The 27,942-nt window shown below is 55.0% G+C and overlaps 1 protein-coding gene across 2 annotated transcripts; it reads right to left on the reverse strand.

Moving 5' to 3' along the window:
• Positions 1–25,537, reverse strand: LOC102173207 (transmembrane protein 189). 2 transcript variants are annotated; one of them, XM_018058018.1, is made up of 6 exons: positions 25,318–25,537; positions 17,698–17,817; positions 6,375–6,466; positions 5,059–5,203; positions 3,433–3,642; positions 1–1,435 (listed from the first exon to the last, which is right to left on the reverse strand). In XM_018058018.1, the coding sequence occupies exons 1-6, from the start codon at positions 25,439–25,441 to the stop codon at positions 1,314–1,316; spliced, it is 813 nt and encodes a 270-aa protein (XP_017913507.1). In that variant the 5' UTR covers positions 25,442–25,537; the 3' UTR covers positions 1–1,313. The 2 variants fall into 2 exon arrangements, with proteins under 2 accessions (XP_017913507.1, XP_017913506.1); XM_018058017.1 differs by having other exon boundaries at positions 3,433–3,645.

Here is a 27,942-nt window from a genome sequence, read left to right on the forward strand (position 1 = left end):
TGCATTTATGTATGTTTATTGTCTCTCCCCAGGAAGTCGACTCGACCAGGGAGGTCCTTGTTGGCTCATTTCCACACTTGGCGCCAGTAAACCTTTGCAGAAGGGATTCCTCAGTAGGGTTCTGCCTCCATGTCTCTACCCCCATGATCTCTGACATGAAAATTCCTCACGGAATCATGGGGCCCCCTTCCAAAAGGGTCTGGAGCAGATATCAACACCGATTCACTGTCTTGGGGGACAAAGCCTCCATCTTAGCAGAGGGCTGTGGGTGAAGCTGGGAATAGGGGCAGGTGGGGCCTCACCCTCCAGCCTCCTTACTTCCCCTCCCCCAGCCAATCAGGAAACAGGAGGCAGCCCAGGTTAAGTAGACTCTTGCTGCTTTGTTATAAATATATTATGTACATCCAAAACATGACATTAAAATATTACTCCGTGTTACAGAAAAGATATTAAGGCTTTCTATTATTTACATTAAACAAGCAAGCACCGTTAAAAAAAAAAAAAATAACCGAAACAAAAAGCCCCACTCTTCCTTCTCTGACATACCCTCAAGTCAGAGGAGACACAGTGTCCCTTTCCAATGACCAAGACCCTTTGCAGGGGCTGTGCCCTTCGAAAACATCCTCCAATTAGAAACGTCAGCTCTGGGTGGAATCACACAGGCAGATGGGGGAAGGGTTGGGGAGCACAGAGTCCACTCGATCAGGAAATTTCGGCTTCATCTGGCCAGCTGCCCCCAGACCCTTGCTGCACTTTGCCGCCCTTGGGTGGACAAGCTAGGCTGAAGGTGGTGACTGGGCAGGCTGTTCACCGAGGCCTTTGGAGTCAAGTCTGCAGGGCCATAGCGGGGTGACGGTCCAGGGACACTCAGCTGTGCCTGGGGGCTCCTAGAGCCCTGCGGGCAGACAGACAGCAACAGGTAAGATGACTCAGTGCTCCGATACCAGCCACGCTGAAGGGCTGCCCAGTGGGGCAGGGGGTGGTGGGTGTGTGGGGAGTTGGTGAGCTTGTCCTGAACCCAAGGGATGGCTGAAAGGGTGGGGCTCTTTTTTTTTTTTGCAGTCAGGCTTGGCAGACAGAGCAGCTCAGGGGGCTAGGGAGGGGCCAAGGGGAAAAAAAATGAAGGAAATGAAAAAACCCAGTGGCTCAAGTATTGTGTCACAAGTGGGGGGGGTGGGCTAGAGGTGCCCGGGCCCAGCCCAGGAGGTGTCCTCTCCACCTGGAGTGGCCAGCGTGAGGCGGCTGGAATTTGGCAGATGGCTTCAGTTTGGGGGAGCTGGGGAAGGTTGGCAACAAGGTGGTGCCTGGAGGAGTTATTTGATCTTCTGCGCCCATTTCATGTCATCTGCCCGAGGCTTCTCGCCTGTCAGGGCCTGGATAATGTCCTCCAGGCGTCGCCAGAAGCCCATCCTCTCCAGAGGGTAGTTGAGCCAGCCTGCAGCAGAGACAGGGCAGGGGGGTGTGAGGAGGGGTTGAACGGGAGAGCAACAGTAAGAGCAGACAGACAGCTGGCCCCGCCTTGGGCAGCAGAGGGACTGGGAGTAGGGTCTGCAGAGGGCAGGGGAAAAGGGCTGACCAAGGAATCTGGGGATGGGGGCTCCCCATCAATGGGCTGAGGGGCTGCTCAGACATACACTTTCATCCCTTCACTCACCTTCTTACTGAGCTCTTACTATATGCCAGGCACGGAGGCAGTGTTTCCTATCATTTGGCTCTAACGCCACCTCTTCCAGGAAGACTTCCCTGACTACCACTTAGCAGCCCTCCAGGCCTGTCGCATCACCCATCCTTATTTCTTTACAGCCTTCATGATAACCTGTAACCATCCTCATTAATTTGTCACTTCCCTGTTTAGTGTTGGTTTTGATCTCCAGCTCCCAACCATAACCCCATGTTCTTTCACTGTTGATCCTGTTGGATCCCAGGGCGTAGGATGATGCCTGGCATGGTAGCTAAGTGAATAGTCTTATTTCCGTTAAATAAGTCTCATAATCTTATTTAATCTGTATTACAGTCTCCCACCTGAACCTTGAACTAGGTATTACTATGAGTCCAATTTTCCACATGAGAAGACTGTCTTGGAGGGCAGTCTCCCAGTTAGTACCTGGCCAAACCAAGACTGACCCCAGCCCTGGCTGAACAATTAAGTGATCTCCAGAAGAGCCTAAAATTTACCCTTGACTTTAGGATGTACAAAAAAATATTTTCTGTGGCTCTCAGTTCTGCTTTCAGAAAGGCAAAAACAAAAAACCCTACAAAATACTTGACCAAACCAAACCAAAGCAAAACCCAACCCTTCCTCCAAACCCATAGGTGTAGCTTACTGAGTACCTGCTACGTGCCAGGCACTTTGCATCTGCCGTCTGACCATTCACACCGCAGCCCTGGCAGGTGGTCTGTGAAGAAGTGGCTGTAGCCTCATCTTGTGAATGAGAAAACTGATAACCAGGGAGGCTTGTGAGCCTCTGAAAGTTGCATATGTAGGAGTTGAAGGTTACCCAAGTTGGCCTGACTTAACAGCACCCGTGACACACTTAACCTTAAAAAGATACCCACGGACCCCGGAAAACCTACTTGCCTCACCTCCTTGGCACTGGCTCACTGGCTCCGCATGTGGGCCTCCCGACTGCCCCCGGGGCACATGTTCTGGCCTCAGGGCCTTTGTCCTTGCTATTCCCTCTGCTTGGATTGATCTGTCATTTATCCGCAGGGCCCCTCTCACAGTTTTCAGATTTCTGATCTCCCCTGATTCTCTGCTCTTCGCCCTGCTTTGTCTGTCCCCATGGCATCTCTCCCACCTGGAGCTTGCCAGCTCCCCTATCCTGGCCCTCACTCCACACCAGCCTCCTCGCTGCTCCTGAAACAAACCAGGCGTGTGTGTTCCTGCCTCCTTCACCTATTGCTCCTGTTGCCTGGAGAGCTCTTCCCTCCAGGTCTCATGACTCTCTCCCTCAGTTCAAATGCCACCTTCTCCAGGAGGCCTTCCCTGACCAACTCATTTAAAGGGGCAAAGCTCCCTATTTCCCTCTGCTACCCTCTTTTGTGTTATTTCCTTCCTTGGCAGTTAGGACTGTCAGATGTAGTACTTATCGCTTGGGCTGTCCCCTCTTAGAATGCTATAAAGGTAGGGATTTTTGTTGTTTTGTTCAGTGCCATGGCACACAGTAGGCACTCAATAAATATCTGCTAGATGATGGGTGGCTGGCATCACAACTCTACGAAGAGGGTGTCTGAGTGTCTATCTTATTTATGGCTGTGTCCCTGGTACCTAGAAGGGTGTGTGGCACATAGTAGGTACCCAAGAAATGTGTGTTCTGAGAGAAAGTTCCTCCAGGACTGTGCCGCTTCCCCCTGTGACCTCTGCCCCCAACCCTAAGGATGGAGCAGCAGTCGGAGTGGGGGCAGCCCGCCCCTGCTATCCTGTGAACGCACCTGTGGTGATGCAGAAGTAGGTCTCGTGGGGGGAGACGTGGTGGATGCGATGGTGTTTGCGGGGCAGGATGATGTGCCAGTCCTGCAGGAAGATGACCCAGCGTGGCAGCCCGAAGTACGTGTGCGACCACTTGTGGATCTGGTTGGTGAAGGTGCTAAAGATGATCAGGCAGAAGACGAAGCACTCCCAGGGGTACAGCTGCTCCAGGGCTGCTGCAGGGTGGGGAGAGGGTGGGTGCCCATGGGCCCCAAGCAGCCGTCACACAGGGCGGGGGCCCACTGCCAGCCTGGCCCTCACCCCTTGCCCCTGGGCGGCAAACTTCCCGGGATGGCAGGCACCCTGGGCTCCTTCTAACCTCCCACATGGCCTCTGGCAGGCTCAGACTCTCCTGTGGCCTCAGTCTTCCCTTCTGCTCAGTAGGCAGAATAGGAATAAGCAGAAATAATGGCTGAGAATGTGGGCTTTGGAGTGAGGCAGGGCTGGGTGCAAGTCCCTGCTGTGACATTTCTTGACTGTGTGAACTTGGGTCAGCGACTCTACGTCTTTACATCTCAACTTCCTCATCAATGAAATGGGAATAAATCTTGTCCAGATTCCCCAGAAGCAGAGCCTCGCTGAGACAAGGGCTCATGTGCACGTGATTTATCTGACTGGGGAGGGGAATCTTCTGAAAAACACCCAAGGGAGTGAGGAAAGCAGGACAGGGCAGGGGAAGAGTTAAGCAAAGATGGGATGGGGGGAGTCTTGTCTCAGCCTGATGGGGGGGTGGGGCGCGGCGGAGGGTGGATTCTGAAATGCTGATGACTCCACAGGGTTGGTCCCACTCAGAGGCAGGGGGCTGGTCTTTTGCCGCCGTTTTGGGTTACTGACTTCAGGCTTATCCCAAGGGGAGGGGTGGGACCTGTGCTGGCAGTTCTCAGAAGGGAGCTCACAGCCACTTAGAGCAGCGGGGAGAGGATGTGGTCAGACACCACACACACTCAGCCCATCTCCCCACAGGGGGCTGCTCTGAAGACCAGCAAGGTGTCAAGCTGTTAGAACAAGAGCTGGCTCAGAGGAAGGGGTCTTCCCCCATCTTCCCCCGCACTGAGGTCACTGAAGCTCAGAGAGGTGATGGAACTCGCCTTGGGACAAGTTCCCTTCCCCAAATAGGCATGGCAGAGATCTGAACTCAGGGGTGAGTTTGGATCAGGCTATACATACCCTTTCTACTAAGCCCAGGCAGCAAGATCAGAAGCCCCTAGGGCCAGGCAGGTGAATTCAAATGAACAAGGTGGGGGGCGGGGGTAGGGAGGGGGGCGGAGATTAGGACTGCAGGGAGCAGCAGGGACTGTGGCAAACTGGAGAGCATGCATCTTGTGCCAGGGGGACCCCACAGCTCAGCTCCGGCCCAGTGCAGCCAAATGGGAGCCAGGACACAGGTGGCCAGGTTGGATTGTTCAAGAGAAGTTGGAAACAGATCTTTATGTCAACTATCCCAATTTTACATGAGCACAACTAACTAAACTTTTATAACACTGAGGGGCGAAACAGCCACACAAGCTATGGGAGGCTCGTGGTGGGAGGGGTGTGTGCTTGTCCGAGGGCTCCCTGGAGGTTCCCCCGCCACCAGCTGGCATGCTTACCTGGGCTCCGGGTGCGGAACTTGTAGGCCATGTTTAACAGTGGCAGCAGCGTCAGCAGGCAGTTGTCCCCGTTGGTCTCGATGAAGTCGTGCCGGGTGATGGCTGTTGGGTCGATGTGATGCTCCCGGAATGGCCGGATGAAAGCCTAGGTGAGGTGGGGGGATGGGAGAGGGGACATAGCCGACCAGTCAGCCCCTCTCCCTGACCTCCTGCACACACACTCCCCGCGGGAGCGCCTCCTTGTCACTGGCATGCTGCCCCAGCACGGCACTGCTGTGGGTCCCTCCAGCCTTCAGGCTCCGGGTCTAGCAGCTTTAGCAGATGGGTAGAAATGACCTGGTGGGACCTCCGGCTGCTTGCCCCTCTGTCGGCCTCAGTCTCCAGACCTGGGCTATGGAGGGGGGGTTGGTGACAACCTCCAGCCTCCTCTCCTACCCTGAGGCAACGGAAGAGACCCCTCACACTGACAGGCAGGACCCTTTTATTTTTTCCAGTATCCAACCCTTCCTTCTGGTAAGAGCCTCCGCTTTTTCTCTTAGCACCAGCTGCTCCAATCAGGCTGCCTCCTCGGACCCAGGCCTGGCCAATCAGAGCGTCCCATTCCTCTGGCCACAGTGACTGGCTGCGTGACGGCCACGTGACCCAAGCGAGGCCAATGGGGATGAGCCATGGGACTTGGGTACGAACTATGGGAAAGGGGGCGGTCTCCATGGAGCACTGAGCTGGGAGGATGGACCTTGAGGCAGTGGATGGTCATCCCGGTCACCTTACCAGGGGAGAGCCCGCGTGAGTGTGGAGCCAGCGGAGGGGAAAGCAGAGACAGGCGTGGAGAGAGACGGGGTCCAGAGAATACAGTCCGTTTGTCCTACTGGACCCAACCACACCCTAACGTGGCTTCTAAAATTTTTAGCACACAAATCGGTACCTTTCTGTGGTTGTGTACCAGATTTTCTATCGCAATCAAAACGTCTGACTGATACCAGATAAAGTTCGATGTTAAGGAACAGTGAGGTGCAGCAGGGCAGGCAGAGGAGAACAAGATGCGGTGTGGCCCCCGAGTTCAAGGGCGTCCAGTGAGGTGGACATGTATCAGAGCTCTCTGTCCCAGGCCTGATGCTTTTGCTTCCAGGAAATCACAGGGGATTCCTCTTCTGGTCTTGAAGGTGGGGGAGCGGGGGTCAGGCTGGAACCACGGTTCCCACGTTACAGATAGGAAAATGGGCTCAGAGAGGAAAGGGGACTCAGCTCAGGTCAGACAGCCCCACCTTCTCCTGGAGGAGACAGGTTGGGCTTCAGGGCTGGGTCAACACACGTACCTTCCCCACGATGGGCAGCTCCACGGAACCCCAGGTGTCGGCTCCCCAGTGCACCAGGCCGGACAGGAAGTCAGCAAGGAGAGCCCCTGCCACTGTGGACAAGAGGAGGGTGAGCTGGAGGTGGGGATGGGGGGGGTCGAGGGCACGTCCCTGCCCGCTCCCCATCCCAACTCAGGAAGTCATTCGCTCAGTCATTCAGGTTAGGGTGTTCCCTTCTCTCCTTGGGACACTTTGCTCCCTGTGAATGGAGCTGCAGTCTGTCTCATCCCCAGGGACACGCGGGGCCTCACTTCCTAGGTGAGTCTGGAAGAGTAAACTGGGCTCAGATTGCCCGGCCTTTCCCTGTTAGGAGCCGGCTGGCACTTTCTCTCTGACCCACAGTCGCCCTGCTCTACTCCAGTGCTACTGGTGATAGATGGCAAGGTCATTCTGGGGTTTGGTGTCAGGAAGGACCCAAGGTCCAGACAGAAGCCACAGCCCTGCAACCCAGCTTTTACCAACAGTCAGTGTGATCACTGGGCCCCCAGCAGCCTTTTCGGAACAAAGACCGCTCAGCCCCGAAACCACATGCTTACTTGAGGGTTCAGTAAAATCCAGAGGGTAAGTGCTGTTACGCCTGGACTCACATGCCAGCTATCACTCTCCAGCTGTGTGACACTGGGCATGTTCCCTAACCTCTCTGCGCCCCAGTTTCCTCTAGCCAGATGAGAATGAGGAGGATTAAAAAAGAACACTGCAGCTACCATTTACTGAATACTTTCTCAGTGCCAGACACGTTCGATCTTCACGAATTCTCACCATCTATTAGAAGCTGGTATGATCTTTATTTTTACTTTATAGAGGTGGAAACTGAGGCTTGGAGAACAGAACTAACTAGACTGAGGTCGCATTCATGGCCAGTGGCAGAGCCAGGCTCTTAAGCTACCTTGGGGTCCAAATATCTCGGTAGGATGCACCACGACACTGTCCACACGGGGAAACCGAGGCAGAGTGGCCAGCCCGCTGCCCAAGGTGACTCCCCAGTACCACCCCCATCCTGCTCCCCAGTACCACCCCCATCCTGCTCCCCAGTACCACCCCCATCCTGCTCCCCACTACCACCCCCATCCTACTCCCCACTACCACCCCCATCCTGCTCCCCACCACCTGCGTCTCAGCCCTGCTGGCATATTCCCCTTCCCTTACACCCCCTTACAAGCCTCTGGGTCTCTGCACTTGCTCTTCACCCTGCTGGAACATTCTTTCCCAAAATGTAACGCAGCTCACTCCCTTACTTCCTTCAGATCTTTGCCTCAAAGTTCCCCCGAGGATACCTAATCTAAAACCGTAAGCACCCCCATCTCCCAGCATTTCCTGCCTCTTTTCTTCGCCAAGCACCTATCACCTTGGACTTCATTTCTGTTTACTGTCTTCCCCTATAAAAATGTCAGCTCCACAAAGTCAGGAATTTTCGCCTTTCATTTATGGCCGCATCCCACTTCTTGGCACACAATATGGGTTGGTACACGTGTTGAGTGAACCGATGGGAAGCGCTAAGTACAATCTGTAGTGCAGAGGGAGCCCTCAATACTATTACTATCTTTGCTGTTGTTCATTTAGTCCATAAAGGCGACATTCTGCCAGGGACCTACTGTGTGCCCCGCACTAGAGCCAGAGATGCACTGGACACTGGCTGAGCTCATGTTATTGGGACAGAGAAATAAGGGGCAGGGAGATCTGCCAGGGGGTACAGTGGGGAGGGCTCTGCCTGCCAGTGCAGGGGACACGGGTTCGGTCCCTGGTCTGGGAAGAGCCCACACATCGCAGGGCAACGAAGCCTGGGCACAAGCAGAGAGTAGCCCCCGCTCGCCACTAGAGAAAGCCCACCCGCGCACAACAGTGAGGACCCAGCGCAGCCAGAAAAAGGGAAAAAACAGACAGGGTGAGGAAGGGGTGACGCTGCCTGGGGGCCACGCTGGGGAGGGGGAGGCCGTGCTGGGGCTCTAAGGCCGGTGCACAGGGCTGGGCAGTCGTGCTACTCAGGGCGGTGCGGGGAGGGCGGGCCGGGCCAGGGAAGGGGCTGGCGAAGGCTGGGAAGCCCAGGGCTTTCGCACTTGCTGCTCCTCTATCTGTCGCCCCACCCCCTCCCTGAGACCCCTGAAGGGCTGGCTCCTCCTCCGTCTTCTAGCTCAGGGTAAACATCACGAAGCCCCCGGCTAAAGCCATCCTCCCAGGCAGGTGCTCTTGGTCACGTCTCCTTGCTTTGTTTCTTTCACAGCACTGGTCACCATCTGAGGGGACAGCCTCGTTTATTTTCCCCACTCCTCGGATGCGGAAAGGGGATCAGGGAGGTTGAATCACCTCCCTGAGTGGCAGACCTGGTTTGTGGTTAGTCTACCAGTCTCCAAAACCAGCACCCTTTCATGCCCTTAAACTGCAGGTGTAGGGGCATTAATAGAGCTCCTGCTGCATATGCAGGATGCTGTGTACACACTGCCTTGTGTCTACCACGAGGGAATAGTGGCACTGGGGCCAAGCTAAGGGGGAGCTAGATCAAGAGTTGGAGGCACTGCTGTGTGACCCTGGGCCAACTCTTTGCCTGCTCTGGGCCTCAGCATCTTCCCTTTGCCAGCGAAGGGTCGGCGGAGGTGCCTCTTGAGCCCCTGTCCCGTCAGCCTGAGCTAAGGCTGCCTCAGGAGAACACAGCCCTCCAGCAGGCTCCCTTCTGGTGCCGTTTTCCTCCTCACCTTTGTTCCATGCAACCACCAATCTGCTTCCCATAATTACACACTGGTTTTGCCAATTCTGGAACTTCACATGGATGGATCCTTATGGGATGTGCTTTTTTTGGGTTTAGCTTCCTTCCCTAGCAGAATGCTTCTAGAGGTATCCATGTGGTTGTCTCAGGAGTTCATCCTTTTCAGTGCCAAACAGTATTCCACCACCTGGATGTACCACAGTACATTTATCCATTTTGCTGGTGGACAACGAGGCTGTTTCCAGGTTGGGGCTGGAATGACTCAGCTCCTGTGAACTGTCATTCATAAGCCTGTGTGAGGACATATGCCTTCATCTTTTTTGGGTAAAGATGTCAGCCATCTACCTACCTATCCATCTAGCCACCCACTTGCTTATTTAGTTTTACTTGATATTTATTGAGCACTTATAGTTACCAGGCCCTGTGCCAGCACCTTAAATGTTTTATCTCTCTTAATCCCTAAACTGTACCAAGGCCAGTTCTAAGCCGGTTACAGATCTCATCTCCTTAATCGTCCTAAGCACTTAATCCTTACAGATGATGTGTGCGTGCTAAGTCGCTTCAGTCATGTCCCACTCTTTGCGACCCCACGGACTATAGCCCACCAGGCTCCTCTGTCCATGGGATTCTCCAGGCAAGGATACTGGAGTGGGTTGCCATACCCTCCTCCAGGAAATCTTCCCAGCTCAGGGATCAGACCTGCGTCTCTTATGTCTCCTGCATTGGCAGGCGGCCACCTAAGAAACTCCTTACAGATGATAATGATAATAAAAACAATACTAGAAAAACGTTTTATAATTACAGTTAACACTATGGTGCTTCCTGTGTGCTGGGTCCTTTGTCAAAGGTGTTAAAAAAGTGTATTATTGGGAATATAAATCCCCACAGATTAAACGTGTGCTGTGCAGTGACTTCTCTACCAGGGGAATAACAATACGAAAGGGAGGTGGTGAGAGTAACCTTAAAGGAACCTGACAAACACCACTTGAGCCTGGTGGTCAAGGTCAATGTCACGGGGATCAGTCATGCTGATAGTATATATCCTTGCTATAGATGGTGATAAAAATGGCACTTGACCTCTGGGCTCTTCCTCCCCAAGACACACAGCCCACTAACAAAAACACTAGACATATCTCAGCAGACGAGCATCCCACAAGACACCAGCACTCCTCCAAGCTGTCCAGGTCACTGAAAACAAGGAAGATCCAAGAAACTCACAGCTCAGGAACCTCAATGGACACGACAACTAAATGTGATGTGGGATCGTGGATGGGATCCTGGGATAGAAAAAGGGCAGTAACTAAAAATTAAGGACATCTGTATATGCTGCTACATTTAAAATGGATAACCAATAAGGACCTACTGCACAGCGCAGACAACTCTGTTCAATAAGCGGTAGCCTGGATGGAGGGGAGTCTGGGGGAGAAGGATGATCTCTGTGGCTGAGCCATTCTGCTGCACACCTGAAACCATCACAAAGCTGGCAACTGGCTATCCTCCAGCATAAAACAAGAAGTTAAGACACAACCAACCAAACAAACAAAAACACCCGAGACCACACCGTTCAGGGTTCCATTTACATGAGATATCCAAAATATGAAAATCTACTGATACAGAACGGAGATCAGTTAGGACTTAATGGTTAAGAGGTACAGGGTTTCTTTGCAGGGTGACGAAAGTGTTCTAAAATTGAGCGTGGTGATGATTAGGTAACTTGATAAATTTACTAAGAACTACTCAGTTGTGCTCTTTGTATGGGTGAATGCAATATTGCGTGAAACGATATGACGACAAAGCTGTTACCTAAAAAGATTTTAAAAACTGAAAAAAACTTAAGGACCTCTGGTAAACTATGGACTTTACTTCATAATAATGTATGCATATTGGTGCATTCATTGTAACACACATATGATACCAATATGAGGTGTTACTAATAAGGGGAACTGGGGCCAGGGCTTATATGTGAACTTGCTGTACTGTCTATCTGCTCATTTCCTGTAAATCCAAAGCTGTCCTAAAAAAAGAAAGTCCATTAAAAACAAAGTGTATCATCTCACTTCGTGTCCACTGTGATAGGCCCCACCACATCCCACCTGCCAGAGGAAGATATGAGACCGGGAGGGTAAGGAGGGGTCAGAGCTGCTGGTCGGTGGCCAGGGACCAGAGAGAGGGCTGTTCATGATGATGCTGAGCCTCCATGTCCAGGTCTGAGACAGGAACAGTATTTACGTCGCTTAAATACCATTAGCTAGTAACAGGCGAATGCAGGTCCTAAGGGCTTCCCAGGTGGCGCAGTGGTAAAGAATCCGCCTGCCAGCGCAGGAGACGCAGGAGACGCAGGAGACGCAGGTTCCATCCCTGGGGTGGGTAGACCCCCTGGAGAAGGAAATGGCTACCCACTCCAGCATTCTTGCCTGGGAAATCCCATGGACAGAGGAGCCTGGCGGGCTACAGTCCATGCGGTTGAAAAAAGTCAGACACAAAGGAGCGACCGAGGGCACAGCGCAGGCCTGTGGGACACAGTGAGCGGTCCCCCAGTGCAGCCACAGTTAGTAGTTAAATATCGCTCCCCTCTCGGAGCCTCTGTGGTGTCATCTGTCCAGTGACCAGTCCCTGGCCTCTTCTGGCTGCCCAGCAGGGAGGAGGAACGTGGGCTTTACAGAGATGCCAGGAATTATTTTTGGAGAGAAAAGAGTCCTCCCCGCCCCGCCCCCCCCCCCCCTGCCGGGAGGAAATGGCTCTAATCTATGGGCCGAGGCCGTTTCCAGACTGTGAGTCCAGGCCTCCAGGCCTGCTGCCCGAGTCCTCTTTAACGGGAGCAGGGCTGGCAGAGGCGGGCACACAGAAGCTTCTTTGTCTCAGGGCTGGTGTCAGCGCCTGGTGGCTGGCTCACCCTGGGGGCGGCCTGAGCCTGGTCACCACCCTGCCTGCAGGACACGGGGCCAGGCTAGGAGACCATGATGACTCACCCCAGCCACCCTGAGACCCTGAGACCGCTCCCTGGGGCCTCCACTTCCCCACAGGCCACGCGCTGGGACTTCTCCGCCCCGCCCACCCTGAGGCCTGGTGTGGAGATGGGGCTGAGACAGAAACAGACACTGCAGAGGGCTGGTCCCTACGGTGTAGCAGCATGTGTGTGTTTAGTTGCTCAGTTGTGTCCGACCCTCGGTGACCCCATGGACTGTAGCCCACTAGGCTCCTCTGTCCATGGACTTTTCCAGGCAAAAATACTGGAGTGCACTGCCATTTCCTCCTCCAGGGATTGAACTTGCGTCTCCTGCAATGCAGGCAAATTCTTTCCCTGCTGAGCCATCAGGGAAGCCCTGGTCCCTCTGGTCCTGGGGCCAAATCCTGTCTTTACCACCTTTCAGCTCAAATCCAGCTGAGACTCCTCCTCCAGGCCAGACTCCTGACCCGAGAGGCCGCCACGACCCGAGGCCCTGTGACTGCGGGATCACTGCTGACCTCTGCACTCACTGTGCCTTCCATCTGGAACCCCCCTTCCTCTGCCAGGAATTTCTAGTCCCTCCTTCGGGTACCAGCTCACCACCCCCCACATTTTCCCTGCCCTTTCCCCAAGTGCAGCAAACAGCTCAGGGCTCCCGCGGTCATCTCTGGGTCACTCATCTGCTGTGGCCAACGCCGTCCTTGTGCGGGCCGCTGAAGACCTCCAGGGGGACAACTCCGATGGTCCCTCGTGGCCCCGTCTTGCTGCTCTGCTTGGTGGGTGCTCCTCGCTGACCCCCAAGTCTTCTCGTGTTTTAGGTCCCCATCATCCCTCTTGGCTGGCTCTTCTTCCTGTTCCCACTCTGGAAACTCTGGGGGTCTCAGGCCTCTTCTCTGTTCGCACAGAGCACTCCCGGGGGCCCTCCGCCAGCACCTAGGCTTCAAACAGCATCTCTCCTCCCGGACACCAGGATTTCCGGTTCAGGTTTCCTGCTTCCCCAGGCAGCTCCTTTCTCGCGGCTCCTCCACTTCCCTCCTGGCTGTTGGCGATCACTTTCCTCAGGCCGCCGACCCGTCTCCCTCTCACCGCCACAGCCAACCTGTCAGCACCTTCTGACAGCTCACCCTTCACAGCGCACCGGGCTCTTACCACTTCTCAACACCTCCGCTGCCCTTCTGGGGTCTGGGCCACCACCTTCGCCTCTCCTCCAGACCTCTCCATTCCCACCCGCCCACCCTGCTGCATCAGATGATGTCGGCTCCAACGGGAAAAGGTCAGTTTTCATTCCAATCCCAAAGAAAGGCAATGCCAAAGAATGTTCAAAACAACCGCACAATCGCACTCAACTCACACGCTAGTAACGTGATGCTCAACATTCTCCAAGCCAGGCTTCAACAGTACATGAACCGTGAACTTCCAGATGTACAAGCTGATTTTAGAAAAGGCACCAGAAAAGGAACCAGAGATCAAATTGCCAACATCCACTGGATCATGGAAAAAGCAAGAGTTCCAGAAAAACACCTATTTCTGCTTTATTGACTAAGCCAAAGCCTTTGACTGTGTGGATCACAACAAACTGTGGAAAATTCTGAGAGATGGGAATACCAGATCACCTGACCTGCCTCCTGAGAAATCTCTATGCAGGTTAGGAAGCAACAGTTAGAACTGGATATGGAACAATGGACTGGTTCCATATAGGAAAAGGAGTATGTCAAGGCTGTATATTGTTATCCTGCCTGTTTAACTTATATGCAGAGTACATCATGAGGAATGCTGGGCTGGATGAAACACAAGCTGGAATCGAGATTGCCGGGAGAAATATCAATAACTTCAGATATGCAGATGACACCACCCTTATGGCAGAAAGTGAAGAACTAAAGAGCCTCTTGATGAAAGTGAAAGAGGAGAGTGAAAAAGTTGGCTTAAAGCTCAACATTCAGAAAACGAAGATCATGGCATCCAGTCCCATCACTTCATGGGAAATAGATGGGGAAACTGTGGCAGACTTTATTTTTTGGGGCTCCAAAATCACTGCAGATGATGACTGCAGCCATGAAATTAAAAGATGCTTACTCCTTGGAAGAAAAGTTATGACCAACCTAGAAAGCATATTAAAAAAGCCGAGACATTATTTTGCCAACAAAGGTCCATCCAGTCAAGGCTATGGTTTTTCCAGTGGTCATGTACAGATGTGAGAGTTGTACTATAAAGCTGAGTGCCAAAGAATTGATGCTTTTGAACTGTGGTGTTGGAGAAGACTATAGATTCCTTTGGACTGCAAGGAGATTCAACCAGTCCATCCTAAAGGAGATCAGTCCTGAATATTCATTGGAAGGACTGATGCTGAAGCTGAAACTCCAGTACTTTGGCCACTTGATTCGAAGAACTAACTCCTTGGAAAAGACCCTGATGCTGGGAAAGATTGGGGCGGGAGAAGGGGACAACAGAGGATGAGATGGTTGGATGGCATCACTGACTCAATGGACATGAGTTTGAGTAAGCTCTGGGAGTTTGTAATGGGCAGGGAGGCCTGGTGTGCTGCAGTCCATGGGGTCGCAAAGAGTCAGACATGACTGAACAACTGAACTGAACTGGCTCCAAGGGGATAATCGCCAGTGCCTTCTCACGGCTTGCAGAATAAAACTCCAAGTTCAGACCATGGCCTTTAAAGCCCTGTGCGGCTGGTCCCCACGGGTCTCTGATCTGCCTCCGACTACTTTTCTTTTGGTCAATTTTCTCCAGCCACACTGGCCTCCTTTCTCTTCTCCAAGCACGTGGGGCTTGCCCCAGACTCGAGGGCTTTGCCCCTGCTGCTCGCTCTGCCTGGAATACCCCAGAGAGAACCACCTGGCCAGCTCCCTCACTACCTTCAGGTCTCTGTGCAAATGCCACTTTTCCAGAGAGACCTTTCCTGACCTCTTACCTCTCATCTTCCCTGCCGGTTTCTGCCAATCTTGACTTTGTCACCCAGGATGGCATCAACTATCTGTATTTATTAACTGGACACCTTTTCAAGGCTTCTGGCTCCTTGGCTTTCTGGGGCCTGCCAGGGGCACGAGAATGCCTGGGAGATAGCAGCAGGCTAGGGGTGGCCTCTGTAGGCTGGTACAGTATCCTTCCTTCCGGTGTGTCAACACAGAAATCAGGGTGACTACTTAAATCGATCAGGAACTGTGCAAACACTGCTATCAGAGGATTGTAGGCTGTTATCAGTCCAGAGGCAAAGGTGTTTGGTGGAAGAGCTTGGCTGATAAGCAGGTGAGAAATCTCCTGACCCCAGGGCTGGAAGATCTGGCCCAAGTCAGGGGAGGGAGGTGGTGACCTACCTGGGGTGTCCAACCTCTTGGCTCACTCAACCCACACGGGGGCTCTGGTGCTATGGGTCCTTTGCCCAGAGTGGGCCCGCTGCTGAGAACACGCTCTCCCTCCTAGTGGAGGCCATACAGTCCCTAGTCAGGGAGTCTGCGGTTTAGGAGATGGACAGGTCTGGATACACCATCCCAGACCCTGCTGCTGCCCGACAAGGAAACCACCCGGGTCCGAGAGCAGGTGCCCGAAACTCTCGCTCGGTTGCCGCCTACAGTGCAGAGCCCAGGGTGGGGCTTGGCACGTGGTGGTGTTTGTTGTTGTGTAGTTGCTCAGTCGTGTCCGACTCTAGCAACCTCATGGACAGCAGCCCCCCAGGCTCCTCTGTCCATGGAATTTCCCCGGGAAGAACACAGGAGTGGGTTACCATTTCCTCCTGCAGGGGATCTTCTGGACCCAGGAACCGTATCCGCGGCTCTTAGGTCTCCTGTACTGGCAGGCAGGTTCTTTACCACTCGTGCCACCTGGGAAGCCCTTGGCATGCAGCAGTCTCCGGAAATATCCACAGTTAAACTGACCATTGAGAGGCAAGGTCTGAGCCCCGGGGAGGGGAATGTTGGGCAGTGCCCCCTCCCTACCTCGACCCAGCCGCTGCCCTCTCAGCAGGGATGCATCTGGCCCTCACAGTGGCCCCAGCCAGCAGGTGCTACAGCAGCCTCACTTTCCAGATGTGGCAGAGAGGCTCAGGGGTGTAATGACACTTGCCCAAGGCCACAGAGCCCGGGAGTGGCAGAGCTTATGTGAGTCCAGGATACAGCAGTCTGCTTGTGATCGCCCCCAGACGGGTGTCGGGGCTCACACTGTCGACACCCCCGCCCTTGAATGTGCTGCTCCGAGGCAGAGAGGCCGGGGGTGCAGGCCCTTCTTGCCCTTGGAGAGAGGGGGCATGTCCGGCTCTGTGGGCAGGGCCTGGCTCCTCAGCACTAATGCGTTAACCTCTTTCCCTTCCAGTTGGTCCGGCCCCCCAGCACATGCCCACTCCTACCGCAAACCCCGATGACTCAATTAGCAGGCCCGAGTGCTACTGGCCTGAGCGGCCAGAATGCTTTTAATGAGACTGTTGAAACTGAACACTTCGGGCTGGCCGGCTGGACTAAGGGCACAGCGGCCACCGAGCCTGGGGTCGGAACGACAAGCACTGGAATTAGAGGGGAGAGCGGAGGGGCAGAGGGCAGGCAGGAAGGAATGACGTCACTCCAGGACCTGGGCGTGGAGACAATGAATTAGAAATAGTGTCGTGCTTTCCGTTTTGAGGGGTGATTCCGGCCGGTCCCCGCTCTGAGGCTCAGTCTCCTGCTCTGTGTAACGATGCCAACGATGGTAGTGCCTGTCGCCCAGGCCGTGGAAGCCTGAGGACAGACCGGCGGAAACCGCTCGGCAGGCACCAATGTGTGCAGGTTGTCCATTCATTCACTCACCGCTTTGGTGAGCGTTTACAGAGCACCTACTGTGTGAGGCATCACATCAGGGGACACAGCAGCGAGGACGCACAAGTCCTGACTCTCAGGGAGCGGATGTGTGACTGGGGGAGGCAGGGGACAAACAAACAGAACATAGGACAGAGTGGGGTGCGGGGCGCACGGCGGGACTGCTGTTGTAAGGGAGGAGCTCCCTGAGGCAGATGAGGTAGTGAACCACACAGGGCTCCGTGGGAAGAGTTCAAGCTCAGGAAGAGCACGTGCAAAAGCCCTGAGCTAGCAGCGTGTCTGATGGTGCCCGGGGAGGCACAGCGGGGAGGCTGGTGTGGCAGAAGCGGGATGAGCCGAAAGGAGGAGGGAAGTGATAGGAGGAGGGCTGGGGGCTGTGCCAAGGAGCTTGTGTTTTGTTCTAAGTAGACTGGGGACAACAGACACGTGGTGTGACCTCATGTGGGATCCGACGGGATCCTCCCAGCTGCCTGTGGACAGTGGAGGGCTGAGGTGGAGGTGGGAAGACCATGGAGGAGGCCTCTGCCACAGTCCAGCCTGGAGGATGGTGCTGGACCAGGGAGGGGATGGTGGATGCTGGATACAATTCAGAAGCAGAGCCAGGAGACTCGCTGATGGTGTGGATGTGGAGTGACAGAGGGGAGGAACTCAGGATGACGCCCAGGTCTCTGGGCCAAGCACAGACACAGCTGCCACGTGTGTGCGATGGGCGACAGGGTCCCCACAGCCCGAACCCCATTTCTGTGCACGCACGATGTGTGAGTCGCCATCAGCGTGGCGCAGACACTAGATAGGTCCCTGGCCCCTGGGGAAACCAAGGCAGGCAGAGGGGCTGCGGGCACTCACCCACGCCCAGCATCACGAGGGGTGTTTGCTCCCAGCGGGCCAACAGCAGGAGGTGGACCACGTTGTGGGCGATGAGGCTGAAGCACAGAACCACGCAGCACCACTCCTGGAAGCGCTTGCCTGCGGGGAGAAGGGGCGAGAGTGAGCGCAGGGCGGCGGGCCAAGGCCACGGGATCAAGGATCAGAGCCAGGCGGGGCCGGTCTAGGGACGGCTCTCTGACTGTGTTCCATGAGTCCGCAGTGCAGACTGCAGGCTGAATGCACGCCCATTTCACAGAGTGTCCCTGAGGCCTAGAGACTGGGACAGGTCTGTCCAACGTCATATACTCCAGGCCGGCTGTGTTAAACCAAACCCTCCTGCACACAGGCCTGCTGCCCACGAGGCTGGCGTTACATGTGCTGAGTCTTTGGCAGACAGGACGAGAACGTTGATCTCGTGGGCCCCTTTGGGCTCTCTCTGGAGACCCCTGAAGGAATTTTAATGAGTTTCTTTTTTAAATTCTCATTATCCTATCACCTGCCCCCATCTGGTAGGCAATTATTTGGAAGCCCCACAAACAGCTTCTAATTATGCACGTTCAGACCCTGTCCCACGTCCATCAAGCGGGGCTCCAGGCAATGAGTCAGGAATTCAGGAGAAACCAACCACGGTTATCACTTCCATGGCTCCAGCCACAGGGCCGATGAGGAGGTCTCAAGCTCTTAACATCGCCAGGGGCTGGAGAGGCGGTTAGAAGCAGTGAGGTGGGCTGGGTGGGGGCAGTGGGACACCGCAGCACAAGTGCCCCTCCTAGAGCAGGAGGCACTAACTGGCTGAACGCTGCCAGGACAGGGAGTGTGGGCCCAGGGGGGTCAGAGGCTCTAATTCTCAAGAGGAGCCAGAAATCAGGATGCAGGTATGAAACCGTCTATATAATTTTGGCACGTATTTTTAATATCCTGTGGGCTGGGACAGGCTGATTCACTCAACTGCAGCTTTGTTGACTGTATCGAAACACTGAGAATAACCTCAGTGTCCACTGCCTGGGGAATCAGACAAGTTAACTTGGTTTACAGTGTCCCTGTTGCTAGGCAAAAAGCCTGGGCGACTGTTCCTATGCAGCTGACGGAGGGACTGGATATTCAGGACAAACTGGTAAGTGCAAACAGCAAAGTGCCAAACATCCATTTACATAAAAAGAGAGAGAAAAAACAACCAAACAACTGCAGAGTTAAGACTGTCTTTTCACCTCCTTTTGAATTTAAAATTTATGAATGTGATATCTTAGCAAAAATCTCATAATTATAAATTAAAATTTAAAAACGCAAAAGGAAATAAAAGCACCACCTGGGTGCATGTGACATGGTCCCCAGGAGCACTGTTTTCTCAGGCAGCTGGTCTCAAGGACAGATCTCCTCTTGCAGGTCTCTCTGTGGAACGTCCACCTCCAGGAAGCCATCTACTATTCCTCCTTTGATGCCTGGGCTCCCCGACCATGGGGCCCATCATGAGAAACTCTGCCTGCATAACCTCCATCCTCCTCTCCCTAAATGTCAACTCAGGAGGCCTAGGACTGTGCCTGCCTTGCACAGCAGGGCCCTGGCATGTGTTGGTGCTTAATAAATGTTTGTGGAATAACAAATTCCTAACCACGATCCTAGAGGAAAACCGCCAGGCTTTGCTTCTGAGCACCTTTCTCTGAAGCGGTGTGACAAGGACCAGGCTCAGAGAGAGAACGGGCCTTGTCCGGGCTGCACAAAGCAGACTGCGCTCCAAGCCAGAGCCAGAACTTCCACCCTGTGAGAAGACCAAGGCTCCGAATGGGCGAAGGACACGCCCAGGGTCGTATCTCTCGTACAGACGATGACCTTGGGACCCAGACAGGGCCAGGATCCTCCAGGCCTCACATGGAGGCAGGTGCAGAAGCCCCTCGCCGCCCACTCCGCAGTCAGGGGCTGCTTCCTTGGCACCCCGGGGCCCTGCCTCCCCAACGCCCCAAGCTGGGGTCACCATGATAGGACCCTGAAGGGCCTTCCCTTCTGTGGCTCTGGTCTGCGGCCAGGACGGGGGGCTCAGAAGCAGGAAGCCGGGAGGGCTGGTGGTCAGGGACGGGAGATTCCTCAGTATGATCTGCCGCCCCCCGGCCTGCAGGGCCAGCAATGAGATTAAGTGACAGGAACAATAACCAGGCCGATCGCAGGCTGGGCACAGGGTGCAGCCCACGCCAGAGACTCTGCAGACCTACTCCCTCTGTCTTGTCTCATTTATCCATCTATAGCTGCACTTCAGTCCTTCCCAGCATCAGGGTCTTTTCAAAGCATGAGATGGCTGGATGGCTTCGTATCACTGACTCAATGGACATGAGTCTGAGCAAGCTCCTGGGAGGTGGTGAAGGACAGGGAAGCCTGGTGTGCTGCAGTCTGTGGGGTTGCAGAGTCGGCGACCACTGAGCGACTGAACAGCAAACGGCTGCACTGGGTCTTCTTGGCGACACACAGGCTTTCTCTGGTTGTGGGGTGTGGGCTTAGCTGCCCTGTGGCATATGGGATCTTCCCGGAGCAGGGATTGAACCCACGTCCCCTGCATTGGCAGACAGATTCTTTACCACTGTAATACCAGGGAAGTCCCCCCCTCTGCCATATTTTGCTCTTAGTTTTTTTTAAAAAAGGAGCTACACTTAAAAAAAAAAAAAAACCCTAAATTCTATTTTCCTGCTTCCTTTAAGAACACAGGCTCTGGCCACCCCAGGTCTGAGCCCCCCTCAGATGGGGGCAGAGCTCCTGGCTTACCCCAGCCCTCTCTCCTCCCTGAGGCCTCATCCTGGGGGGCTTCCCCTGGTGGCAGTGCTGGCCAGGCCCCTGCAGTCATCTGGGTTTTCAAAGATGAGGCACAGTATTTCATTCAAGTCTCAGTGCCTCGAGGGAGGAACTGTGTGATCCCACTTCCTGGATGAAGAAACTGAGGCTCAGCAGGTAAAAACCAAGAGCTGGGTTTGGATCCTGTGCCTGTAAGTGGGAGACCTTAGCCTGGACGTTTGGGACTGTCTTGATTCCAAACGTAGCCCAACTCTCTCCCCTTGCCATGGACAACATCCCGAAATCTGAATATTTTCCTATCTAAACTGTCCTCTAGGCTCTGGAGTCTTCTGCAGAACAAGTGTCTCAACTATGACCCAGAAAAAACGCATCTATTATAATAAGCTTTCACAGAGCACCTCTTCCATACCAGCTACACTGCCAGGGAGGATCCCAGCCAGCCCGGCCTGCCATACACCAAAAGCTGGGGGCTATCTGCCCCGACCTTCAGAGGGGGAAACTAGGCCTGGAGAGAGGAGGTGTCCGAAGTCCCTCGAGAGTCGCCAAAGTCAACACGGACAGTGAGCCAGGCCGGGACCGCACAGTCAAGGGGTCTAAATGGGGTCACATCACAGATGGGCAGACTGAGGCCGGGGAGGGGAAGGCCTTTCCTCAGCATAGAGGGCTCGGGCCACCTCCAGCACAGCACTGGGCCTTGCTTCCCCGAGCCAGCCCCTGGCCTGACCATGATCGGAGCCAAGGGACAGAGGTGATGCCTGCTGGCCTGCGGAAGGGCCGAGCTGGCGTGTGGTGGCTGTGCAGGGGCGGGGCGGGGGGCACCTCTGCTTTCCTGGGGACAGGTCACAGCTGGAGGCCTGGCACCGGGCCCGCCTCTTCTGTTTCAGTCAGACGAGCCCTGGAACCTGCCCTTAAGGTGGGTCTGGGGCCACTAGGAGACCCTCGGCCTCAGGGAGGTGGGGGGACAGGAGGTAGCGGGGAGGCAGGGACCAGAGAGACGCAGAGGAAGAGAGACAGATGGGAGAGAATGGCATCAGAGACACAGAGAGGTGAGAGACAGGGAGAAGAGGAGGAAAGAGAGAGATGGGGGGTCTCTACATACATGGAGATGGAGAGCACGAGTGTAGCCAGAGAGAGGGAGAGACAAAGACATGGAAATGAGGGAGACAGAAACCTGGGCCAGGAGTGTGACGGACCAGCCTGGCCAGGAAGGGGCCTCGGGAGGCCCTCTGGGGACAAAGCCTAGCGCAGCTCCAGGATGGTAGGCCAGGACCACCACCCGGCACTCCTGACACCCTTCACCTTGCCCCCCCCGACCCACGCTGAGTGCCTGTGTCCCACAGGCTGGGGGTTGAACAGGGGCTCCGGGAACCTGCCAAGATCCACCCCTGGAGCCGGCGTATCCACATAGCCAGAGGTCAGCTGGTACCTGCCAGGATGCGGGACACCCACCTCGGCTCTGGGCCTGCCCGTGAGGCTGGGGGAGGCCTGCCCAGCCCGCCCACCCGTCACAAGGGCTGCACCTGGCAGAGGGTCTGCAAAACCCAAACTTGGACCCTCTATGGCTCCCAGGCCCCAGGCGCGTCCTCGGGGCAGACTCTCAGGGTCCAGGAGATCGGGCTGAGGCTCTTCAACCCAAGCAGCCCCATCAGACCCCTCACGGCTCTCAGCCGACACGAGGCCCACCGTGTCTGCCGCCAGCCCTGCAGGCATGCTGCCCGGCCGCTCTGGAACATGGGCCCCCTCCTGCACCCCCACCCTTAGCAGGCTCACTTCCACAGCAAAGATTCGGAACACAGAACCCAGAACACCCCAGAACAGTGTTCAGGTTCTGGCCCTGCTAACTCTCTGTGTGACCGTGATCATCACTCTTTGCTAAGCCTCAGGGACGGTCTTAAAGATGGAAAGGGTGCAGCCACTCCAGGCCAGCCAAACATATGGTGTCCCTGGCGAGGCTGACCTTCCCCTCTGGTGAGCAGAAGCAAGCCAAGTCCCAGGCAGGACAAGCACTGGGAAGAACACGTGTCGGGGGTGGGCTATGAGGAGGCTACAGGGGTCTCCGTTTCCTCCCCTGTAAAATGGAGTTGATACCAGGATACTCCTGAGACAAGTGTAGGGAGGCTGAAATGAGAGCATAGGAAGGAAACGCCCAGCACACAGTCAGGGACCAATAAATGTCAACTATGTTAACTGCCTCATTATTGCTGCCAGCTGTCACGGTACCAACCTACCTCTGTACCCCTGAATCTCAGGAATCCAGTCCCAGAACTCAGAACCCTTCCTGACTCAGCCCTGGCTCCCTCTGCTCCAGCCCGCGGGCCGCCTCAGTCTCCTGCAAACACTTCAGGCTCGCTCCTAACCTCAGGGCCTCTGCACTTGCTGTGCCCCTGGTCTGGATCCATCCTTCCTCAAATATCTTCAGGCGTCCCTCCCTTCTGGTCTTGGGTCAAATGTCACCTGTTCAGGGAGGCCTTAACTGCCCCCCCTAAAATGTGACTGTCCCCAACTTCTCCCTTTTTGGCTATTTGTTCCGCAGTACTTGCCACCACTGGGCAAGTAAGCTATTTCCCTTATTTACTGGGTTTGCAAAAGCCCAACTCTGTTTTCCCTGTTTTGTTCACCACTGTTCCCCCAAGGGTTAGAACAGGCACTGGGACAAGGGTCCCAGTGCTCAGCATGTGTCCCTGGTCCCTTACGTCATAGGCCAGGCCCGGAGAGATGGAGGTACTTCCCCAACGTCAAGGGACAGAGGCAGGCAGAGGGAGGCCTATGGAATTTAGAGAAGCCAGTCTCTTTCTGCTTCACTCCTCCTCCCCAGGCTCTCCCCTTGCCCCACCCAAACTCCAAGTCGGGAGGAGGCAAGGCCTCTGATTGCAGGTTTGGGGGACCGGGAGACTGTCTGCTCCCTTAAATCCCTGAGGGGCTGTCCTTTAGACGGTGAGGGGCACTTGGGGAAACCAGAACTGGACAAAGATGCAATCGTGGTGGAATGAGAAGCGGAGTCCACAGGGGAGGCTCAGAACACCCTTCTGATTTCAAGGTCTGTAGGGTTTACTTGAGTGGGTGGAGCTGGACACCAAAGGAAGGGGCCTTTGAATCTTACCCTGGATTTCCAGGTGGTGAGCCTGAGGACCAAAGAGATGAGGCAGTGTACCCCAAGACTCACAGGAGAGGTTGGGCTATGGCATTAATAACAGGGATTCCCTATTGTATGCTAGGCACTGCACTAGATGGATGATCTCATTTCCCCTTCCCAGTGACACTAAGGAACCGATAAGCTTTATCATGTACCCATTTTAGAGGTGAGGAAACTGAGGCTCAGAGAGGGCCAGCACCTTGGCCCAGGTCACATAGTTAAGAAGCAGAGTCAGGATGCTAAGTCCAGGCTGCTCCAGGCAGCACCAGAGGTTTTAGGTCCACAAGCTGGGTGCTGGGGGAACAGGTTAAAGGCACTATGGCATCATGGGCCAGGTGCCCAAGTTAGGTACGAAAAAAAAAAAAAAAGACTCAGAACATGAAACTGCAAATCCAGAAAGCCTCTGGTGATCTACAGCTCAGGTCATACAGACAGCTATGGCAGAGATGGTATGCAAACCCTGGCCAGTCAGGGCAGAAAGCCAAAGGTGGTGGCGGACTCATTCTCACCTCAGGCAAGGGATATCTATGCGTGGTGGCCCCCTCCCCCTCCCCGGGGTAAAAGGAAAGATGTCACAATGTTTGACAAATAAATAAAGCTGGATGAGCTGGCGACACCCAAGCAAAGGGGCCTCCCAGTCACCTGACTCTGGAGTTCTCAAAGGCAATTTCTTTACCCCTGGGGACACTTGGCTCTGCTGGGGCCTGGCAATGAGATTCCTGAGGCTCAAGTGGAAGTCAGAGAAGGGGGTGGAGGTCATTGCTTGCTAGAGCAGAAACGGTAGGCCCAGCAGGCAGACACCAGGACCTTGTCGGGGGGCAGAAGCAGAGCAAGGGTCTCTAAGTTTTCGGTCTAGTCTGTGGACTCCCCCAAGTCCTTATGGAGGAGGTTAATATAAACATCTACATGGGGGAGAGGAAGTGGCTGGGACTGGGGCTTAAATTTTGAGAGAAAGCTTAAACTGGAAGGTGTGGGAGGCCCTCACCACCCAGGATTTCAAAATACAGGGTGAGAGTTAATTCGCGGGGTGTGGGGGGAGGGGTGAGGGTCTATAAACTGAAGCTATAAATCTAGGATGGGGCTTTGGAGGAAGGGCGTCTGGGGCACTCGGTACGTGGGGCCCCCTGAGTTGAGGTTCCCAGAGCAGACCTGATATGCTCAGATTTGGGGGGTGAAGTCACTACAGCCCAGGGCCCAGGCAGGGGTGCAGATAGGGCCCTAGGGTGTGAAATCTGTATCTGGGGAACCTGGGATAGGGTGTAACTCTTAGGAGGGGGGCCAGTACATGTCACTGAGGCGGGGGGGGGGGTGCCTTCGGCTTGGGGTCCTGGTGTGGTGGGTCCCCAAGACTAGGGGCTCTTTACAGCCGTGGGGACTCCGGGCTAGGATTGGGATCCGACAGCGTGATGGGAGCTGTCCGTAGCCCGAGGAGTTGATATGGCAGCTCCTTGATCCGGGGGGCTGTCTTTGCATCCAGAAAGCCCCGTGGCTGGGGTTCTGGTTTGCGCTTGGAAGGGGCGCTGGGGTGGGGTCCCAAGACTTAGGGGCGCTACTTGCAAGTTAGGAGCCGCGCCTGGAGCTCTGTACTGGGGGCTGAGGCTGGGGTTCCGATCCAGGGGACCCAGGATCGCGGCCCCGCAGCCCAGGCTGGCTGGTGACTGCGGGCCGGGAGAGGGGGCCGGAGGTCCTACCTGGGGAGTAGAGCGCGGCCAGCTCGCGGGCCCCGGCGTGCTGCGCGCCCCAGCGCCGGCAGGACACCGCCTCATCGTCTTCGAGCTCTGGCTGCTGGCCCGGCCCGTCTTCGGCGCCCGCCATGGCCCCTCGCCCGGCCAGCCCGGTGAGCTCCGCTGGCGGCGGCGGCGGTGGCGGCGGCGGCAGGGCCGCGGAACCGCGGCGAGATCACGCCGCCCAATGACGGCCCGGCCCCGGGCGCGGCCGCGGCGCCGACGGGGGTCTCGCCCGGCCGCGCGTCACAGCCAATGGGGGCGCGCGCCGGGGGCCGCGCCAGCCAATCAGCGGCCGCCTAGCCGCAGCCAACCGCGGCGCGCGAGGGGCGGGTCCGCAGCCTACGGAAGAGCCGGGCTGCGGCGCGTCTCGGCTGCTCGCGCGTCTGTGCACGTCGCCGCCGCACTGTGGGTCCGAGCGCGCTGACGGCCCCGGGAGGGCTGTGTTTACCCCCGCGGTGCCCCCGGTGCCGAGGGCCGAGGTCTGAGCGGCCGTCTCTTGGGCACTCCCAGGCCGGCGTCTGTGACGGGCAGGGGACGCGCGGGGAGGGTCCCCTGGCCGGGGAGGGGAGGCCCCGTTTGGAGGGTCCCTGGCCGGGGCCGGTTTCAGGGTCTCCGAAGACCCCGAGCGTCGCCCCTCACCGTGGGCCCCGCTCGCGCGGTGCCCCCGGGGACAAGCCTGACCGGGGGGGTGGGGGCAGTGTCCCTCAGCGGGAGGAGACAGGAAAGTGATAAGAGTCTCTGTCAGATTTGGTGAGCGCTGACTATCTGTTGGGCGCCGGGCCAAGAGCTCGACCGCAGGGTGTTTTTTACTCACAGTCCGGAGCCGGGTGGCCTCCTCAGAGGCCCCTGTCACCGCAGCGCCCGGAGGTGCCCCCTTCTCCGGTCACTGTGACATCACCTCGCCTTCCCAGTGCTCGTCGGAACGGACAGTGCCAGGCTCCCCCCTCCCCAGAAAGCAAGCTCCCCAGGGCTAAGACTTGCTGAGTTCACAGCCGTTCTCCCACGTCCCTATCAGCCTAAGTGAAGTGAAGTGGAAGTCCCTCAGTCGTGTCCGACTCTTTGAGACCCGCATGGACTATACAGTCCATGGAATTCTCCAGGCCAGGATACTGGAGTGGGTAGCTTTCTCCTTCCCTAAGGGGATCTTCCCAAAGGGCTCGAGGAAATGCTTATGGAGTGAATTAAGTCTCAAATGAATTTATTACCTCAGCAGGAACTCGACCGGTCTAACCGACTACAAAGTACACAGTAATTGCTCACATAAATTCCACACCGCGTCACCCGCCAAATGGGAGCTAAGAGTGTTCAAGAGGTGGGGGAACAGGGAGGGGAAGTTAAGACCCCATTCTGTCTTTTGGAGGCTCCATCCTTGTTCTCAAGGTTTAAGCCCTGGATTGTCCCGGTGCTAAGAAAAGTCAGTCACCCCAGGAGTGTTTCCTGGGCGTTCCGACCCTGGGCGGCTACGATCCCCGCCAGACCCACGCCCCTATTCTGTTTCTTTGTATATACCACCTCCCAGGAAAGAAAAGCGTGCTTCCTTGGCAGGGAGAGATTGCAGTATGCAATTCACCTCGTGCTGAATTCTGGCAAAACTGACTGGCTTTGCCTTCTGTTTACACAGTTCAAATTTTCAATCCAGGAGATTCAGGTGCCTTGTGTTGAGATCGGTTCAATCTCAGATTTCAGGGACACACCCTTCCAAGCTCTGCCTGTGTCCCAGACCTCCGAGCAGGATGAGGTGGCTGGTTCCTGCTGGTGTCGGGAGCTCCCCTAGTGGCCAGCACAAGATGGGTGATGGACAGACAGGTTATTCATTTCCTCAGAGAACACATTTGTTAAGCACCAACCTGACCCAGGTTGCTGCAGGGAAAGAGCAGGGAACATGACTGTCATATTTTCTCTCATTCTGTGATTGTCTTTTCACTTTCTTGGTGGTGTCCTTTGATACACAAAATATTTTTACTCTTAATGAAGTCTTACCTACTTTTTTCTTTGTGCTTTAGGGGTCATTATTTCCTCATTTTTAAAATAACTTCATCATTTTCCACTGTGTGGCTAGATCATAATTAATTTAACTAGTTGTTTTTTGATGGACACGGGTCATTTCCTGTCTTTGAATGTTATAGACATTTTGCTTAATGTCATTTTGGCATGTAAAGGTAGGTCTATTGAATTCACTCCTGAAGTGGGATTGCTTTGACAAATGTTAACTGCTTAGCCATTTTGGTAGATATAGATAAACCTATTGGTAGGTATTCCAAGGCCAAATTTGCCTGTTATTCCAGGTGTTTCTTGACTTCCTATTTTTGCATTCCAGTCCCCTATAATGAAAAGGACATCTTTTGTGGGTGTTAGTTCTAAAAGGTCTTGTAGGTCTTCATAGAACCGTTCAACTTCGGTTCTTCAGCGTTACTGGTTGGGGCATAGACTTGGATTACTGTGATATTGAATGGTTTGCCTTGGAAATAAACAGAGATCATTCTGTTGTTTTTGAGATTGCATCCAAGTACTGCATTTCGGACTCTTTTGTTGAACAGGATGGCTGCTCCATTTCTTCTGAGGGATTCTTGCCTGCAGTAGTAGATATAA

The sequence above is a fragment of the Capra hircus genome, chromosome 13 (genome assembly GCF_001704415.2).
Source record: "Capra hircus breed San Clemente chromosome 13, ASM170441v1, whole genome shotgun sequence".
Lineage (NCBI taxonomy): Eukaryota > Metazoa > Chordata > Mammalia > Artiodactyla > Bovidae > Capra > Capra hircus.

What these genes read in the sequence shown, in the direction of transcription:
- LOC102173207 (XM_018058017.1), bottom strand. Translation starts at nt 25,441, where the DNA reads ATGGCGGGCGCCGAAGACGGGCCGGGCCAGCAGCCAGAGCTCGAAGAC. An exon ending in GGCCGCGCTCTACTCCCCAG is followed by an intron (nt 17,818 to 25,317) that starts GTAGGACCTCCG and finishes TTCTCCCCGCAG; the next exon opens with GCAAGCGCTTCCAGGAGTGG. An exon ending in CCTCGTGATGCTGGGCGTGG is followed by an intron (nt 6,467 to 17,697) that starts GTGAGTGCCCGC and finishes TCTTGTCCACAG; the next exon opens with TGGCAGGGGCTCTCCTTGCT.